Source organism: Malaya genurostris, chromosome 2 (assembly GCF_030247185.1).
Source record: "Malaya genurostris strain Urasoe2022 chromosome 2, Malgen_1.1, whole genome shotgun sequence".
Lineage (NCBI taxonomy): Eukaryota > Metazoa > Arthropoda > Insecta > Diptera > Culicidae > Malaya > Malaya genurostris.
In genome coordinates this window covers 40382181-40397744 of record NC_080571.1, presented here as the reverse complement: position 1 = coordinate 40397744, position 15564 = coordinate 40382181, and the positions used below count along the sequence as shown (strand labels likewise).

At 37.0% G+C, this 15564-nt stretch overlaps 1 protein-coding gene across 5 annotated transcripts in view; it reads left to right on the top strand.

Annotated features, from left to right (window-relative positions):
• The window catches only part of LOC131431193 (unconventional myosin-IXAb-like), a 169991-nt gene that overhangs the window by 134559 nt on the left and 19868 nt on the right, over positions 1-15564 (top strand). For 3 of the 5 annotated variants that reach the window (XM_058596758.1, XM_058596756.1, XM_058596757.1), the window contains 3 exons: positions 5841-6281; positions 10367-10556; positions 10622-10705. In XM_058596758.1, coding sequence (XP_058452741.1) covers positions 5841-6281; positions 10367-10556; positions 10622-10705 — 715 coding nt within the window. The remainder of the gene's footprint in view (positions 1-5840; positions 6282-10366; positions 10557-10621; positions 10706-15564) is intronic. The other 2 variants (XM_058596759.1, XM_058596760.1) reach the window with 1 other exon arrangement.

Below are 15564 nucleotides of genomic sequence, written 5' to 3'. Positions count from 1 at the left end.
GTTCGAAATGTGCTTTGTTTTGGAACCATTTGTTTCGTTATCGAGGTGGAAGCGGTTTGAAGGAGTAATGATTCCTTCGGATGTTAGTTGTGTTATCAATAATGCAAAAATGTTTTTTTTCGGTCAAGAAACGTACGTAAAATGAACAGTCTGCGGTCACAGCATTTACTTGCTATTTAAACTAAATGTATTTACAGTGCACTCAGTCTTTAATTTCACTAAACGCTACTGAACCGGTGTCCAGTGAAATTAAGGAAAATGATCCCTGGGAGCACAGTGACAAGTATCGTAACCATACACAATTCGTGCAATTAGCATTATCTAATTAGGAGTGCCAAACGAACAAACAGTATGCAGTAATTCTAGTTGAACTAACATAAATGAATATATTAATCGAATGATATCAAAGCCATAATATTATCAATATTATTTCAGTGTCAAGCTAAATCATCGATGGTCTTTGGGTATCTATTTTTAAAAATGATCGAAACAGACTGGAATTCCATAGATCTTGTCTTCTATCGCGCTCTCTTTTGTCAATGTTTCATCAAACGGTATGAAGGGATTCGACGGACCCAAGCCATGATATTCTATTGACAAGTTCCATAAAAAGGATGTTTCTAGTGGCCTCAATTCACACCAAGGCGGAGGCCAATTCACCGGTTCATTTCTCGAAATAATGTCGTTGAAATGTTCTTTCAATAAGTCGATTGTTTTGGCCAGTCTACTCAACCAAAAATGCGCCTCATCACTGAAGAGTATTTTGGGCTATAAACAGTTTCAATTGAACACTGATTTTGAAAATAAATTTCATGATTTGGAAGCGTTGTTCTAAGGTTAACCTATTCATGATGATTTGCCAACCAATACTGAGTAGAGACGGGCAATGCTACCCAAACTTCACTAATACAGAAGGTATTCATAAAACATACAAATTCCAGCAATTCAACTGTTACATCATTTCCAGCAGTCATTTTACGTTACTCACGTAACTGTATTGGGCGACCCCGACATTGTATATTGGCTGTCAGTGGATGAATGTGTTACTTTTCTTCCTGTATGCTGATTTAAAATAAACCTTAATACAATACTCCCTTTCGCCAACCTCAGATTTTGTGATACTTATTTCATACAATATTAAAGAAAAATTCTTTTTGTCATTCGATTACTGATTACTCGGCAATTGCTGATCGCTTTTGCCGAGGTAACAAAAAAAGTTCCTCTGACAAGTTCGGCAATAGTGCTGCTGAGGTTCTCAGTAACTATACATTTTACCGAGACGACTACCGAGCACTCGGCATTTTTTGCCGTGATTAAGCAATAAAATTTAAGTGTGTAGATCTTAAACACAAACTTAGTACTGTGGTTGCCTTGTTTTAAACAGGAAATCAATAGAAGAATATAGTTCATGAGCTGTCTCATTTGCATATTTGAAAAGGTTTTGTACACCGTACAGTAAAAAGATATCCCGAAATTGAAAGTATCAAAATATATTGGGGCGTCTGTGGTGGAACATGACATGGTGAGGATCGCCAAGAGTCGCCTTAAGAGGAAACCTTGACGTAGCGTCACTAATTTGGGGAGGATGCCAACCTATCAGATAGAAGAAGTCTCCTTTGGATCTTGGAAGATGAACATCAGTTGTTTAAAATCCAGAATAAAAGAGCGAAGGTGCGTGCTGTTGAAGAGGGCCTGCAGAAGAAAGGTTTCAGAATATCGTGTTCAACGACCAAGAAGCTCTTCACCGTACAGCAGGTCATGAATACACAATTCGCCAGAGTTTGATTACTAGAAAAAAAACACGAACCTATGCCGGCGATCTAACGGCCACCTGGGGACGAAAACTCGAGAATTAGTTCTACAAAACGTCGCTGAACCGTGGACACGTCGTCATTTAGGTTCTAGTTATTGGGTTTCGCGAACAGGACTCGGCACCGGCTCACAAAGCAAAGAGAACCCAACTCTAGATTGCGGAACATTTTCCAGGGTTCATTTCGAGCTCGGCAGAAGTTTTGTAAAATTTTACTTTTTTCAAGATCGCCAACACATCTACGGAAATTTCAAACGTTGTTTTACAGGGGCTACCATGTTTGGCCTAACGACATTTGGCATAATGGTTATTTGGCATAATGGTCATTTGGCATAACAGTCATTTGGCATAACAGATGAACATGCTGCTTAATGGAAATTGTTTTTCTTTACTGAAATTTTGTAAGGTCTAATGCGGCTACGCCTCATCGTGTTTAATGACCTGCTCGCTGCCGCTCGTTCGGACCTAACTGAGGGATAGCTCCTAGCTTTGGGTAACCCGGGCAAACGCCCGCAACTAGACAGAGGTGATTTCTGCGGGGGCGTTGCCCCCCCGCAGGGGCCGGCGCTTCCGACGGCGGGTCGCCCGTGCACTCGCGGCCTTCAGCCGTCTCGACCTGAATCACCTATGACGAACAGAAGATTGTGCTAGCACTAAGTGAGTTGCTTATATAAAATGACAGTCTGCTATTTACTACAGAATTATAGAAATAAAAAATAATAATGCTATTTCACGTAATATTATCGAAATATTCGGACCGAATATATCGATAAACACATTTCGTTCGAGTTTTCCTTGCAAAACATCACTCGATCGAAAAATAAACGAAAATTTACATTAGATTAAAATATTACGAATCCAATTATTATTATGACAAATGTCATTGTGCCAAATGGCCATTATGCCAAATAACCATTATGCCAAACGGTATTATGCCAAACGGGCCGCTCCCAAAAGAGAGTATCATTACCTGCGTTACTCGTTCCACTACAAGACGAAATTTTTTTTTTTTTTTTCCATAAATACAAGACGAAATCAAAATAACGTCTGCAAGGAGAATTGGTCGAATTTCAATTCTCATTCTTTCATCGATATAATGAAAATATGTGGCATTTGGCTTTAAAGAGTGTCTAAAATATGATAGATCGAAGTAATTACATCTCAGAACTTCTTTGGAAACAAAAACGACTATAGATACTAGCGCCAACAGGTAAGAATCAATATGAAACGTTCTCTGTCATTATCGATTCTCGAATCTTCGGTTGCATATCGACACTACACAGTAGGGTGCCCATATTCTAGGGTCATCTCTAATTTCGTTAAGCGGTAGTGCTCAAACGGTTATGCACCTCAAAAAAGTCCTTATGAACTATTTAAGCTCAATCAGATATGAGTAAGGGGCGCCGCCAGGCGGTCAAAGTTTGGAAATGTTCGATCTTGAAAAATTTGTTTGTAATGTCTTAGAATTGCATAAAACGTCGAGATTTAGTATCATCTCGAAAAAAGTTTTTTTGAGAAAACTCGACTCTGGGACATACATTTTTTTTTCGAGGTTTTCGAAATCGAAGAAATAGAATTATCTGAAACGTCGATATCTAGTGTCATCTCGAAATTTTAAATGGGACTCTCAGGTATTTGACCTTTCCGAAATCGATGTTTTTATGCCAAATGACTTAGAATTACATGAAACGTCGAGATTTTCTGTTATTTCTAAAAAAAATATTTTGAAAAATTTCGGCTCTGTGCGTGTGTGTGGTTAACCTATCCTAAGCCCCACTGTCTGGCAGCGGTTTACAGAAAAAAGATGTTTCCATGTGTTTTGTTTATACATGCAAATAACTTTAGCTCAGGACTCAGGGAGGTGTTGACTCAATCGAATTCCGATGGCCCATTTCGTATACAGTGTAAAACATGTTCCGAGGTCACCGTTCCATCGTGCCAGCCCCGCCTTAATGAGGTGTTTGCATCAAATGGATTCAAACATTGCAGAAAGACTGTTGATCCTTTGCAATTGGCAAGCAATCGACGCATATTTAGTTTATGTTCTTCAGTTTTGTATGAAAAATTAACATTTTTCGATCTTATCAATACTCGAGTTCTTGCATTCAATATTACATTTCATACCGTATCTAAATCTTCCAAACCTTCAGTCTTCTGAATGAATTATTACATAAAAACCAATTCACACCCTCTCATTTTGCTACTAACGCAGAAAGCGATAGCACCCAATCAACGCCGTTCTATTGACCAAATGTCATCATAGACTCACGGGGCGGCATGAGATAGGAACCTGTGAGCACTTAGGTATCTCACCTTTTGACGACCGTTATTCAAATTATGTAGTATTGAACGCAAAACAAATCTGTTCAACGGCCAAATGTTCTCATTCATTTGGCTTCTTTAATATATGTTTCCACTCAGTCAGTGCAAAACTAGGCCAAATGGTAATGCGGTTTTTAATGTATGGAAGTGAAGTTGATGTCAATGAATGTCTGAATCTCACGGTAAATCATATTTCGAACTTTCAAAATCAAATAACGCACAGCATCAACATCACGAAACATCGTGACATACTTCTGTTGATATAAACCATTGGAAACTGTAATTTCGTTGACGGTCAGCCAGAATTAATTAGCAATTAGTAATTAGCACAGGTTGACGTGAAACAATGAGAGTTTCTCTTTGTTTACTTTTTTTCTGCTGATAACTCCCTAATTTTCACGTTTATTTACTAAATATTCGTGTAGAATGAAAGCCAATATTTCCAAAGCAAACAAAGAGAATCTGTCAATTGCTTGTGTGCCCTTTTTAAAATATTTACGTTGGAATAGGCTTGAATGACAAAGTGTTCTGAGCACCCATACCATTCAAAACACTCAACTATACGATGATGATGTCAGATTCGGCGTGTAGGAATAGGTGTTGTCATATTTCAAACATTATCGAGTAACTCTCGTATAAATTAACTCTTTTTATGTATCAAAATTTCGAAAACTTTTCCAATATATGCTGTGTTTTCCGATATCTCGAAAGAAACAAAATGACAGCTTTCTTTTGCTAGTCAGATTGTGATGATATATGGGTTTTTTGTAAGCAACTAATCGTTTTGTACTTGGCAAATTGATTTGCCAAGTTGCAGTTGCAGTTGTTAGGTGAAACGTATAAAAAACAAAAATGATTTTATATATTTAGTACAATACAATTAGTTGCTGCCAGGAACCCATGTATCATCACTAGTAAGTTGTCATTTTGTTTCGTCAGAGACATCACAAAAAATGTGGTAGTAAACAGTGATGCAAGAAGCATTGTTTGATACACCTTTTCTAGGATAAGTTAGGAAAAATAAAATTTTCGCGGGTTGCTTGTTCGTATGCGTATGTTAAAAAACTTGAGATTAGTGCTAACAAACGAGTACTTTCTTCTATGAAAAAAATCAAAAAGCAAAAAAAAGAAGCTTCCGGCTTTATTGCTCTGCTCATGCTGTTCATACATAAGCTATCGTTTCTTTATCCAAAATTATGTAAATATATTAAACTTACACAACAAATTCTTTCATTAAAGTATACCAAGACCAGCTCGATTCGAAAGTTGAAACGGTCTTGAGTGATAATATTATTTACGATTGTGAGCTCATTCTAAGTTTATTTTTTGATTTATTATTTTAGTTTTGCAAACATGTGATGTTTTACTAGTTGAACTTTATGTCTACCATATATAACCATAGCGTTTTACTGGGATCATTATATTTATAAATATGTGTGTGTTTTTTGTGTATTCTGTTTCTTGCCTAAATATTTTTATATGAATGTTCACTTCCTTACTTTATGTGTTTTGTTTTATTTTCTTGGTTCTATTTCATCTTTTCATCACGCTCCATACTGTCTGATTTCATTGTGTAAAAAAACTGATCCTATCAACACCACCACCACAAACACCTATAAAATTCGCACCATCATCATCATGAACAACAACAACAACAAAACACCGCACTTACTATCCTAACGAATGTTTTGCGGTCCTGCGAGCACAGTAAGCGAATCAGTAATGCCATGCACGATATTACCTCAAATGTAACGAACAACAGCCATAGTGGAAGTGCCAGTGGGGTCAGCTACCGACAGTCGCTGGGCTCCGGGATGACCTCAACCTCAACGCTCAACAACAATTTCGGTGTGACCGGTGGTGGCAATAATGGCGGTGCACCCCGGCGATCCTGGTCCAGTTACGCCTTTAGTAATAAAAATTTCCCGGACGGTAAGCTCAGCTACGAGTGCCAACAGCAGCAACAGCACCAGCACCACCAACATCAAGGTTCCGGTTCCCTGTCCTCTGTACATAGTAATAGTGGTAAGCAACAGACGGGGAACGTGACCGGGGGCGGCAAGATGGGCTACAACTCATCGCTGGCCGCGCGGAATCGATTCGAACGCTCGACGCAAGACGTGATGGCACGCGCTTCGCAAATTGTGATGTAAGATTTTTTAATTTATTTTTTATTTTCTTTCAAATCATTATCTATAGGGTTTTCCACCACAATCTCACACGCTTCTTTTCGATTGGACAAACTCACTCACCCGCTCATTGATCACTCGCCGAATCAATCGTTTGCTCTAATTGTATAATCAGTAGTGTGTATGCTTTTCAAGAGCTTTTGTTCTAATCGAATTTCTTGTACGAAAACTATTTGTTTCCGTTCGTAAAATTGTATTCTTTGTGTCATTCTAGTTCTATGCATGGTTTTGCTGTTATCGTATTGCGGAGCAATGAATATAAAATTTTCTAATTTTCAATGTAGTAGCAATGTGTTTTTTATAAAAGTATTTAAGTTTGAATGTATAAAAATGATATATTTGCGGAGTGTCCACAGACGTAATTTTTTTATTCATTTTTTGAATGTGAAGGTAGGGCATTGTCATACTGAAGCAGAGATGACAGGTAAAAATTTCAAATATCTTCAAGCAGAGTCGTAAAAGTCTGTAAACTTGAAAATAGGTCTGCGGACTCAAGTTCTCCATTAAGAATGAAGCACGAAATTGTTGCTTGCAAGTAAATACACGTTGTTCCACATCTCATGCATCATGTTGAGCCAGGTTGTTTCTGAATCATTCCCATGGCATTGCGGCCGTAATAATGCTTGAAAGCATTATATTGTGTCTTAGTTCGCTCTATGCTCGAATACGCTCGGTTGTCTGGTCACCGTACTACCAAAACGATATTCAACGCATTGAAGCAATTCAACAAAAATTTGTTTGATTTGCTCTGCGTCGGCTTCCTTGGAGAAACCCTTGGAACCTCCCAAGTTACCATGCCAGATGCTGATTGACCTCGATTCGTTATCTGTCCGTCGCGACAACTTTTGTGGCTGATCTCCTCCAATCAAGAATACACAGCTCCGAGCTCTTGCAGCTTTTACAAATAGATATCCATCGCCGTAATCTTAGAAACTATTCATTTCTTAGGACCCCCTATGCTAGAACTAATTATGGGTATAACGAGCCTTTTGCCAGCATGTGCCGAATATTCAACCACTGTTCCAATTCATTTGACTTTAATCTATCACGAAACGTTGGCTATAGGGTTACTCACAGCCTAAAGTATTATGAACCTGGATGGGTTTTTGAGTCCTCCTCATCGTCATCGTCTCATCGTCCATCAAAACGCATGCATCCGGACACTGCAAAGGACGCGAATACAATTTCCGGGCTGTTGCTGCTCGCTTCTTCTGTTCTACACTTTGTTTCGAGATTTTCTGCTTCTTGTAGATCATCAGGTGATTTCGCCTGTTGATACGCTGGATCATTCCGACACACGTTCCACACGTTGGCCAAATCACGCATTGACATTGATTTGTTCTTCATGATTAGAGAGTCCAGTTTCTGGTCCAGTTTCGAATTGGAAGAACCGGGTTTTCTGCCTCTTCCTGGTGGCTCATCCGAAGAATAGTGTTCCCCAAACTTATTTTTTTTTTTTTTTTTTTTTTTTAATAACTATTTATTGGAATATGAGTTAAAATTAAATTATTAAGATTTAAATTGGGTGTTCAGCCACAAGTGGTGACTTTTCAGCCCTGTTATATATATATATATGATTTGGTTATTACCATGAAGACATCATTTGCTTCCGCAATTCTGAGATTTTTGTGTAGGGAAAATTCTAAACCTACTTGTATTGTGTAAATCCCCAAACTTATTAATAATTGTTTTAACACTGGCATGATGAATGGCAAGCCGCTTCGCCAATTTTCGCATAGTAATACCCTTCTCACTTAGCCATGTGTCCAGAACCTTGATTTTCACTTCCTTTTCAATACGCGACATTTTGAAAACGCAGAATTTCAACCGCACAAACAAGTAACCAAACGTAAACTGACCGCCAATCACACAGCATGCTGTGATCTGAGCATAAAAACCCATCACAAATACATGAGTACAACACAAATGTATGTGGATAGCTTATATTCGATACACTCCTTATCCAGATGAAATTCGGGAACAATTTTGGGATGGGATTGTAAGACCTTCTACTTGAACCCAAGTTCGTGAAAATCGGCCAAACCATCTCGGAGAAAATAGTCTGTGTTTTATTTTGGAGTGTTTCAACACTATTTTCGGAATCGGATGTCGGGACCCAGGATAGCCGGAATCAATATGATAGGCTATGACTAACGGTTGGAATAGTTTCGAGCCCAGTTTAGAATTTTTTCACGATTTTGGTTTTGCCGCTTGAAGTGACGCTATACATTTTTAATACTCTTCACCCCGTAATTCCGGAACCGAAAGTTGTATGGGACCAAAAGAACTTTTTTTTTGAATCTAAGTTTTTGAAAATCGGATACGTTATATCTGAGTAAAGAGAGTAAGTAATCAGCTTCGGTGTTGATTTTCGTTTTCTTCATAGCGTGCACGAAATTGAACAAAGCACACTGTGTGCATAGTTTGTAATAGCGTGTTGTGTTTTCTTATTCCGTGCCAACGCGTGCTGGTTTGTATCATCATTTTATATGGTGGTTTAAAACACTCAGCGGAACCGGCAGTCGGATTCGGATGAAATTTCACAGTAGCTTTTCAGACATATATGAGCTTTAATTTAAATTAGGATTTGTGAAAATCGGTTCAAGCATCGCTGAGAAATCGAAGTGAGCTCTACTTTTGGAGTCTATCTCTAGTTGCAAAAAGTATCAGTAATGGACAAGAAAAAAGTTTAGTTGCGAACACATTTTTTTCAAAAATTCCCGTCTTACAACACATGGACGGTTGAAAGGGAACATATTGACTTACCTCGGAACGAAATTTCATTGAATTCGAACTGGTGTTGTTATTTTTTAAATCGACTTTAAATTTTGGAAATCGTTTTTTCCCGTATAGGATTCGAATAGACGAATTTCGCGCCAAATCGTATTCGGATTTCTCTCAGATTTGAATGAAACTTTCTCGACATGTAGACTCTATTACAAAAAGCCACTTGGCTTACTTTGGTTTTTCAAAAATTTATCTTGAAGGTCTTTCGAATAGGGCCGAACCTTTTTAACTTATTTTTTACAAAAAATAATAGTCGAAAAATGACATATCCTACAAAAAATTGTCCTGAAAAAAAATACTTATCGAATCCTACAGTAAAAAACTCAATCTTAAAAATTTGAAGTCAAATTTAAAAAATACATTTATTTTATTTGAATGAAAATTTGTCCGAACATAGATAATTATGTTCCCTGTTAATATTCCAGTTTTTCTGAAAATATCATTTATTATTTTTTACCAGATAAAAACTTCAGTTTTGACACGAAATAGTTTTTGTTAGATTTGTTTTTCTTTAAAGTGCCCACCATGCAATGGATGGTAGGGAACATAATCGGTTATCTTGTGACCAAATTTTATCAAAATCAAACATTTTATTTTGGCAATCGTTTTTAAATTTTGAAAGTCAATTTTTTCAGTGTAGAACTCATTAAGAAATTTTTTCAGTTTTTTTGCACGAATATTTGGATGATTTTGCGTAAATCACAATAGTTTTTTGTAGTATTTACCGTTTTCCCACTAGAATTATTTGAAAAAAAATGGTTAAAAATGTTTGTCCCTTTCCAAAGGACAGTCTAGACAAATTCTGGTAAAACGAAGTATGAAAAGTGGCTTTTTGTGATAGAGTCTACATGTCCAGAAAGTTTCATTTAAATCTGAAAGTGTGCTACCAGATCTTGGTGCGATCAACTTTTACAAAGAATAAAACTCAATCTTTGGTCAGACACCACTGATAATTTGTTGTTTCGATTTTTATTTATACGAGCGTTATCGGTTTTGAATCGCTCTATTTATGAAGTGATATGTTTTGACTTTAATATTAGTGAAATTTGTATCTGTGCAAACAATATCTATCATTGTTCCAGTTGTTCAATGAATATAAATTATATTGTGCTCACTGAATGAAACATATCCTATCATAGCTTATGAAAAAGTTCTAACATATTTCATAAAAAAAACTACATTCAACAAATCTGATTGCTGTAAAAATTTGACACTAACCATTTCGATTGTTGTACTCCTTTTCCTCCCCACCTTGAAGGAAGAACAAATCTTTTCGACCTCGTGAGCGTCCGAAGAAGGGCCTGAAAAACCTCCAATCGGTGAAGACCCTTTCCGCCGGACAGAATCTCAGCAACAACCAGACCGCAGTGAAAACTCGCAAACAACCACTAACGGTGACAGCCCAGTTTCAGATCTCGTTGATAGCGCTGATGGAAACGCTGAACCAGGTAAGTTTCGATTTTGTTTTCTTCGTTGTAGTGACAACACAAACTAATATATCTATCCGTTGCAGGCGAATCCATTCTTCATTCGGTGCATCAAGTCAAACCCGAATAAAGTACCGAACCAATTCGATGATGCCACCATCACTAGGCAGGTAAGCGAAGCGACATCGTTGACCGTTTTCCAGCGGTACGGTCGAACGTTTTGAGGGGAAATTCTTATATGAATGAAGAAATCAACGCTGCAGCTTTGTGGGAATTGTTCGTAATTTATTATTTCCTTGTGAATTGGTTGCCTTTATCTTCGAAAGCAGCTGGAAGCTTCAATTGAGGTGTTTTTTTTTGTCATACGCATTCCAAGTTATGAAAAAATGTTACTTAAGTTTAATAGCATCTTTGAAGTTGTTGGTAAAAGCTTAGCTCAAATCTTCTAAACATCACTGATTCGACACGTGACATAATCTCCATGGGAAATTGGTAATCCTTTTCCAAAAGTCTAGATTGTGCTGGACTTTGCTAAGGCACTGCCTGCATAAATCGTTCTCAAGTGGGCTACTCATTACCATGCTATAAGAAAAGAGTTATGATTTCTCTCACGTATTGTATTTATTGGATGTACGGTCGCAGCTGGAGTACCGACAATTTCAATTGCACTTTTGTCTACCTAACCACGAAGGTATTTGTGCAGTTTTGGATTTGGAAACACAGAGAAATGTGTAGGAAATATTTCTACCGCTCTTGGCTTTGGCAGTTGAGGTAATCCAAAACATATGATCGAAGAAGAAACGGCAAAAAGACAGCTTCGCTAGGGTACGGGTATATAGTTTTGTCTTGAGAGTTGAGACCTTCGATTATGATTGGTGCCTTGCCACACGACTTAAAATGTTCTTACGAAAACAATAAGACAATCGTTTTTTAACAATTAATGCTAGTTTGAAAAGCTCTGTTTTATTGAAAGTGTAAATTTCACCCAGTTTCGAAACCACGACTGAAGCTCGTAATATCATGACATACCCTAGCACAGGAAGAAGTCATAAACGCACGAATTCAGCTGTCATTTGTTCACTTAAATTACTTACCTCGCACAACAGCAAAACAAATGCCGTAGAAATTTTGACCTCTTCGCTGATCTGACAACCTTTTACCTAGCACATTTTCTACACCCCTCTTCAGTTATTATTCTATCCCGGAACGGTTCGGTTCGGTTGCAAATCTTTTCCAAAACTATCGCTATTTCCTAATACATGTTGCAAAGACTGAGACGGTTAAAGTTGAAAATCAGGCTTTTCCGGCTTTCGTAGCGATTGTGAATCGATCGATCAATGGAACAGTAAGTGATGTCAGTAAGGCAAACGTGTTTTAATTCAATGCACCATGAGCCATGAGTGTTCAGTTCCGGTTTATAATGTTCACGCCCGTTAGTGTTAGAGTGGCATTTGTGTTGATACTGTTTGCGGTTAACAGTTTGATGATTGCTCTGCTGCTCGTTACCGGAATGATGCTGAAGCTGAAAGTGATCGTCACCATCGGAGTGGTAGGCATTTGGTCCAATGGAAAGGACGATTCAATTAATCAAATTCAGGAATTTCCAGGATACAGAATTCTTTCAGGCACAAGAAACACATCGATCTATCTGTGATACATTTCGCGATCGGTGTACAACGCATTGGTTATATATTTCAGCATCAAGTCTTACACTATTGGAGTAATTTTCATCTCAGTTCAACCATTACAATTATTTATTGAAACCACCAGTTAGAATGAGATCTGATTTCTCTGTTTAAGACATTGGCTCAAAGGATAAGATGTAAATTGGAACATTCGCTTCGAGTTTTCACGTCACTATTAAAGGCATTAAAGACATCATTTTTTTCGGTAATGTAATGGTAATGTTTTTAGGCTGATTAGTCAGCAAAATGATAGGGTAGCTTCACTGATGAGATGGCCATTGGTACAATTTCCTTTCAAGGAAATTGAAACGTTCGAATATATTATGAATGAAAATATCAGTAGCAATCATATTGACATTCAATAATCCTGATTGAATTTTCTTCAAAGATACTGTTTGCATATTTGAAAATGGTATCTTATTTGTCTATTTTCATTTTACTAAGCAGCATTTCCATCTACTTTAGGAGATGCTGCTGAAATTTTCCGAGTATCTTCTAACCGATAAAAGATTTAGGTTCTAAACTGACTCGACTTACAGTTCAATTGTGCTGAAACTGGTTGCAAAAAGGCTAAAAAGTAAAAATACTGCATTATACAATATGAATGGCTATAATTGTATTTTTTCCTGTCGAGAAAACTCCTCCGGTGGTTTAGTGATGTATATTAGAAATACAATTGAATACAACGTCGTTGAAAACACCTGCAGTGATGGTTTCCATCATATAAATACAGAACTAAAACTGTCCGGGGAAGTGATTGATGTTCATGGTGTCTATCGTCCACCGTCTTATGATTTTTACATGTTTCACGACAATATCGAAAGGTGGCTAAACAACAGTTGTAGTAATCGTCCCTGTTTGATTTTCGGAGACATGAATGTCCCAATCAACTTATCTAATAACAATGTTGTCTTGAAATATAAATATCTTTTGCAGTGAAACATTTTGGATCATGTTGTATGTACCATGTCCGATGCTCATCGTTTAAAAAATCATACTATTTTTAGTGATCTAAGCGATCATAGCATGGTTCTGACATTTTCTAAGTTACAGCTCGGCAAAAATCTGGTTGAGATATCCAAAAGAGTTATTGATCACGATAAACTTAACAATGATTTCAAAAGTTACGTTGATGCTATCGAACATGTGCAGGATGTGAACACCTGCCTACAAAACATTATAGCAAAATATAACAATATATTAAAAGATTGCACCAGGGTAGTCACGAAGCATGCTAACATCAAAGACACACAATGTCCATGGATAAACTTTGATGTGTGGACATTAATAAAAATTAAAAACAACTACCTAAAACGATGTCGTCGAGATCCCAACGATGTTCGCTTAGCGGGCTTGCTGAAGCATATTTCTAGAAAACTGGACTTAGCTAAAAAGCGAGCAAAAAGGAGTTATTTTGAGAGGCTATTGAACAACACACCGCACTCAAGAATGTGGAAAAACATAAACCTATTACTAGGTAAAAAGCAAACCAAATCAACTCCATCTTTGATCGTCAACGGAAATTGTATTACTGACAAGAAACTAATTTGTGAAGCATTCAACAAGAACTTTGTTACAGTTGGATCCAAGTTAGCAGAGAATATAACCCCAAATAGCTCTTGTCCACTGCAACACATCGATCCAATTCCAAATTCAATTTTCATCCAACCATCGTCGGTAAATGAGATTATACTTCTCATCAGTGAACTGAAAACGAACAAAAGTCCTGGCCCTGATCTTATTCCAGCAAAAATAATAAAAAACAATGCCGAATCCTTTTCTCGGATCTTATCTGACTCATTCAACTTGATGATACAAGGAGGATTCTATCCAGACTGCCTTAAAGTTGCTAAAGTTGTTCCAATTTTAAAATCAGGTGACTCTGCAATACCCGATAATTACCGATCTATAGCGACACTTTCAGTCTTTAACAAAATATTCGAAAAATTGCTGATCACAGAATACTCTACAGCATGCAATATGGTTTCCGAAGCGGATATTCTAGAAATAACGGATTCCAACAGATATGTGGGTGCTTTATTTTTAGACTTAAAAAAGGCCTTCGACACTCTGAATCATGAAATACTGCTCCGTAAACTGGACAAGTATGGAATTAGAGGAATTGCTAATAACATAATCCGAAGCTATTTAGAAAACAGAATCCAATATGTTTCAATCGATGGAGAAACAAGTTCTTCAAAACTAGTAAGCATTGGCGTACCACAGGGAAGTAATATCGGGCCCTTACTGTTCTTGCTATATGTTAACGATATATGCAAGATTAATCTCTCTGGTACTCCAAGGTTATTTGCGGATGATACGGCCTTGTTTTATCCGAATGCCAATACAAGTTCTATTATAACAAACATGAATAACGACTTGCTGATTTTAAAAGAATACTTCTCTAAAAATCTGCTCTCTTTGAATCTACAAAAAACAAAATGTGTAATGTTCCGATCACCTAGGAAAGTTCTTCCCACTCTTCCCAACTTAATTATGGAAGGAAATGTTATAGAAAGAGTGGAAGTTTTTAAATATTTGGGAATCCATCTGGACTCTACGTTGTCTTGGGAACATCACATAAAGGAAATCGAAAAAAAAATCTCATCATTGTGCGGAATTTTAAAACGTGTAAGCCATTTTCTACCACGGAAGACACTTATTCTGTTCTATTTCGCTCATATTCATCCTCGCTTGAGTTACCTCATCGTTGTCTGGGGTAGAGCCTGCAAGTCAAAATTGAAGAGATTGCAAATATTGCAAAATCGTTGTATCAGAATAATATTCGATCTACCCTTTCTATTTCCTACAGTTCAGCTTTATACAGATCTTCCTCATAAAATCTTACCCATTCTAGCTATCTGCGATGAACAAACATTAATCTTAATCCACAACATAATACATAATCCGGACACTTTTCACAATATAACAATAAATACAACACCTCGAATTCACAACACAAGGCAAGTTAATCATCTTTCGCAATCTCGTGCATTTTCAAATTTTGGTCAGAAACGAATTACATTCATTGGTCCAGCAATATATAATAAACTGCCAAGAGAAATACAGAACATTACACATCGTCACTTGTTCAAATCCAGCATCAAAAACTACTTAAGAACTCGTATACGCCAATTACTAATCTAAGTTATTAATTATGTATTTGTGTCTTTTATTCCTATGTGTTATATGTAAACCGTCTACAAACAGCTAAATGTAATTATTAATTCAACGCGTTAGAATCACCTAAATTGTAACTATTCTTGTTAATATATGTGCTTCTTTAAAAGGACAAATAATCCACTAGAAGCACACTTTTAGTTTTTGTCATATTTATCATATCT